Below are 4,179 nucleotides of genomic sequence, written 5' to 3' on the forward strand. Positions count from 1 at the left end.
TGTGTGTGTGTGTGTGTGTGTGTGTGTGTGTGTTTTTTTTTTTTTTTTTTTTTTTAAATGCACAAAGATCACAGCCATCCGGTGTTGATTTCCAGCCTTGTACCTTGCGCACAGAAATTTCTCCAGAGAGTCTTTTGATGATATGTTATGAGTCTTTGTAGCTGGACATTGAGGAACATTATTTAAAGTCCACAGTTTTGCAGACTGGTTGAACCTCTGCCCATCTTTATTTCTGAGAAACCCTGCCTCTCCAAGATGCTCTTTTTATACCTGCTCATGTTACTCTTTACATTACTCTTTACACACCAGTGGCGCTGGGTAACGATTCACACAGGATCTGTTACAGCAACGACTTGTGAAAAAGTCAGAAAAAGATAATGAGAAAAATGTAACTGTTTATTTTTTTTACTGGGTTGAACTCAGAGAGAGGTGTTTGGGGGTTTTTAATTTTAATTTTTGGAGGATGGCATGCCCAATAATTGGACACCAAGGGTGTTGTAGTTTCAAGAGAAGGGCGCGTGAGTTTGTCTTGGAAAACCTTCAGAAGGTTGACGATATGCTTCTTTGAAATTAGAGTTGCAAATGCATTCTGTAAACTTCATTTCGCTGCCTCGTGGTAGAAGCACTTCAGCTCAGTTAAGCTGGTGCAGTCCATAGTCTCACATATTAATGTTTGGAGGAAGTTTGAGAGTTGTGGCTTCTGAATGTTTTTCATAATTGTCACTCATCATCTGCATGAACAGCTGGGTAGAGGCTCAGTGGGTCATTGTGTTTTGGTGTGGTTACTTTACGTTTTAACCACAGTGCAGCTCGAGTGATATCCACCCCTGTGGTTGACACACCCGTTTGGATTATCATGTTCTCGTTGCAGACTCTCATGTTTTACTTTTTCTCAAGTTCAGCTGCCGAGATAAAATGTCGAGCGTCTCATTTTCATTAATGACTCCTTCAAATTGCGCGGTTAGCTTCAGATATGTTTAGAAATAGTAAGTGAATGTTGGCATATGAAGACACTAAAGCAAAATGAATGTGCTAAACATTGTGCTGATTTTAAGCAAGTTTAATCATGCTGGCATTACCCGACTATTATTAGTCATATCTAGATGAAAGGGTGGTTTTTGGTGTGAAACCACTGCTGATGTGCTTTTTTTTTTTTTTTTTTTTTGTGTGTGTGTGTGTGTTTTTCTTCTTGTTGCAGATCAGGACGAGTGTCTGGTCAATAATGGCGGCTGTTCTCATCATTGCGTGGATCAGCCGATGGGTTTCTTTTGCCGCTGCCCCGACAACATGAAGCTGGTCAGTGACAGCCAATGTGAGGGTGAGTGGCAGCCTGATGGAGCAGCTGCAAAAACAACCCCGCCCCAAGATTTATTTATTTTGTATTCATAAGTCAGGGTTGTACCATTCGTCTTACATACATATTATAATACAATGCAAGCTATGACTATTTACTCTAGTAAATTATCTCTTTGATTCTTTAGAGGTGGATGTGTGCCTAGAGAGGGACACATGTGATCAGCTGTGTGTTCACAATAACGGCAGCCTTACCTGTGAGTGCCAGGAGGGCTACAGGACGAATGCAACAACTGGAGAGTGCAAAGCTGAAGGTGAACAACAACATTATCTCACAACAATTTCAGATGTGTGCCATCAGTGGAGCTGCTAGATTTTTAAACAGTTTTTATTAGACATTTTGTTCCCCCTTCCACCTTAAATTTACTATCATACCATAGAAAGTTGTCGCAGTTGCAATTCGTAAAAATGAAAACTCTTCTGCCCTGTTTTAGTGCTGTTTTCACAGAAGGGTTCACAAAGATGACCGCAGGCTATCAACTGGCTTCGAGTCTGTACTTAGTGGTCACGTCTTCCGTTTGGTTTCACACTAACACGTAGAGCAGATCATGTCAGAGCAGAGTTTCCAGTGTTTGATACCAAGTTAAAGAATGCCAGCAGCAAGTATTTGCAAATAATCTGCGATTTATGATGTTTTGAGCAGCTGAAGATGGTTTTCCAACACGATTTGACTGTAGGCTGAGAATAGTGTGGAATAGCCACAGACACATTCACTGAGTTAGTCTGTAAAAAGTCTATTTGTTTTTATATTTGTTCCTTTTTATCTGAGATAAGGTGTTTGGGTTTTTTTGTTTTTTATGAAGTCTGGCTCAGATCCCACTAATAGGCAAACCCCAAGTGGATGACTGAATTCATCTTTTGCACAAAGACTTGTTAGTGCTGTGGTCCACATGCATAAATTCAGTTGTTTTCTTTTTCTTCTTGCCCATTTGGTGCCACCGGTTAAACGTGATGTTATTGTTTTAGATTTAAAATACTTGGCGTAACGCAGCAGACTAATCTAAAATGTCTAAATTGTTCCTGTTTTTACCCCTCAGCTGTAAAAAGCTGATGGGTGTTGTTGTGTTTGGCAGAGGGGACTCCCAAGTTTGTGAATGCGATAACCTGAGAACGACGCAACGTAGGAGCTTCAAATTGATACTATAAGTGGATCGACTAACAATCTCTGACAAGTTTAAATATTAGTTACCTTGATCTAAAGCTCAGAGGTCAAGTTTTCTTAACATCTTGTGAAGGACTAAACTAAAGAAGGAAGTCAGCTAGGATTTTCAAATAGATACCACAGGCGTGTTTACTGGAGGGGTGAGGGGTAGCGTTGGCTGTTGCCAGTATTTCTCGATTATCAACACTATCTGTAAGTACAATCAAACTATTGTGTCACGTTCACAAAGGTTACACCTTAACAAATATTGACTCAGTCACACTATGTAGGTTGACACAACTGTACAAACATATTGCTCAAATCCGTAACTTTAGCATAGATGCACTTACCGTAGTCAATGGCATTTTCCATTCCATTTTGTTATTATGTGACTTACAATGTTCCTGTTGTGCAAACTATTGTAAAATGACCCTGAAACTTAATTCGCTGCCACTGGGAAAAAAAACAAGGTCAAAGAGTTTAAAGCAGGCCCGCTGACATTGTCACTTTTTCCACACATCTTCAAGGACATTTAGAAAAGTCATTAAAAAATAAATAGTAATGGCACATCTGGTTTAAATGAATGAGTAAATTGAAGATAAGTAGACATAGACAGGGGAAATTCACTTGTTACAGCAGCACAATGAAAATGGAGATGAATACAGAATAATTTCTACTGTTTATAAGTGGTTGCTGTACACAGTAAATAATGTGTGTCTTTTCAGGAGATGAAGCTCAGCTGGTCTTCACCAGTTCCAAAGGGATCCAGCTGAAAAACATTAGCAGGTCTGAGTACATGGAACTGGCACCGCATGTGCCGGGTCCCCTGGCTGTCATGATTTCTAATCGCACACTGTACTGGGCCCAACAAGGAAGAGGCTCCATTTACAGGTAACCAGCACGTTTCAATATGACCTGCTTTCCAAAGTCACATGTGACAGTTGCAAGAAAATCTGAGGTCCAAAAATTATATACACATGGATGTTTACCTGTTTTTTTATTTTTTAATTTATTATTTATTAATACATTTTTTCCCCTAACGCTGATGTGGATCTGTGTGGCAGCAGGATAAGTGAGATAGCCCATACCCATTTTCAGAGTATCAGTTTTAGTTTCGTAAGTATTATTAGCAACTTCCTTATTATTAAAGATATACAAAATATGATCTGATCAGATAAAAAAGGGTACTTTGATAATCTGGAAATTGTTTCCTGTCTGTGGACCAAAACTGATTAGCTGCAGAGCAGAGAGACTGGATTTTAATATTCCTATCTGTATGCAAACCTGACTGGTCTCTTTTCATAAACACACATTCACTGGACTACAGTAATGTGTCAGGTAGTTGTTTCAAACTCGTGGCCCGGGGACAACTTGCGGGCCATGTCATCCCTACTTGCGGCCTATATACCGACGTGAAGAAGTAATGCAATTTGGCCCTTGAAGTAAGTTTTTTTTTTTTTTTTTTTTTGGTAGGGATGATTTGTTTATTGTTCAGCACAATGTTAAAATAAGTTCTTTAAAAAGCCAAAAATGATTTAATGTGAGCAGAGAGCACAAACACGCTGAGTAATTGGCTGTGTTAGTTCAGTGAGAGAGTCAAAAACTAACGTGTACAATTATGTCTGCAGTTTTATTTTGTTAAATACAAACAAAATGATAGCAGAAGTGCTGCCATGTGTCTGTAA

The 4,179-nt window shown here is 39.2% G+C and overlaps 1 protein-coding gene across 1 annotated transcript in view; it reads left to right on the top strand.

Annotated features, from left to right (window-relative positions):
* LOC102306530 (very low-density lipoprotein receptor) overlaps positions 1-4,179 on the top strand; it is a 28,941-nt gene that overhangs the window by 4,900 nt on the left and 19,862 nt on the right. Inside the window, exons 4-6 of the mRNA XM_005934850.3 lie at positions 1,199-1,318; positions 1,482-1,607; positions 3,220-3,385. Coding sequence (XP_005934912.1) covers positions 1,199-1,318; positions 1,482-1,607; positions 3,220-3,385 — 412 coding nt within the window. The remainder of the gene's footprint in view (positions 1-1,198; positions 1,319-1,481; positions 1,608-3,219; positions 3,386-4,179) is intronic.

This window comes from Haplochromis burtoni, unplaced genomic scaffold (assembly GCF_018398535.1).
Source record: "Haplochromis burtoni strain Fernald_Lab_line unplaced genomic scaffold, NCSU_Asbu1 Contig_189, whole genome shotgun sequence".
NCBI lineage: Eukaryota > Metazoa > Chordata > Actinopteri > Cichliformes > Cichlidae > Haplochromis > Haplochromis burtoni.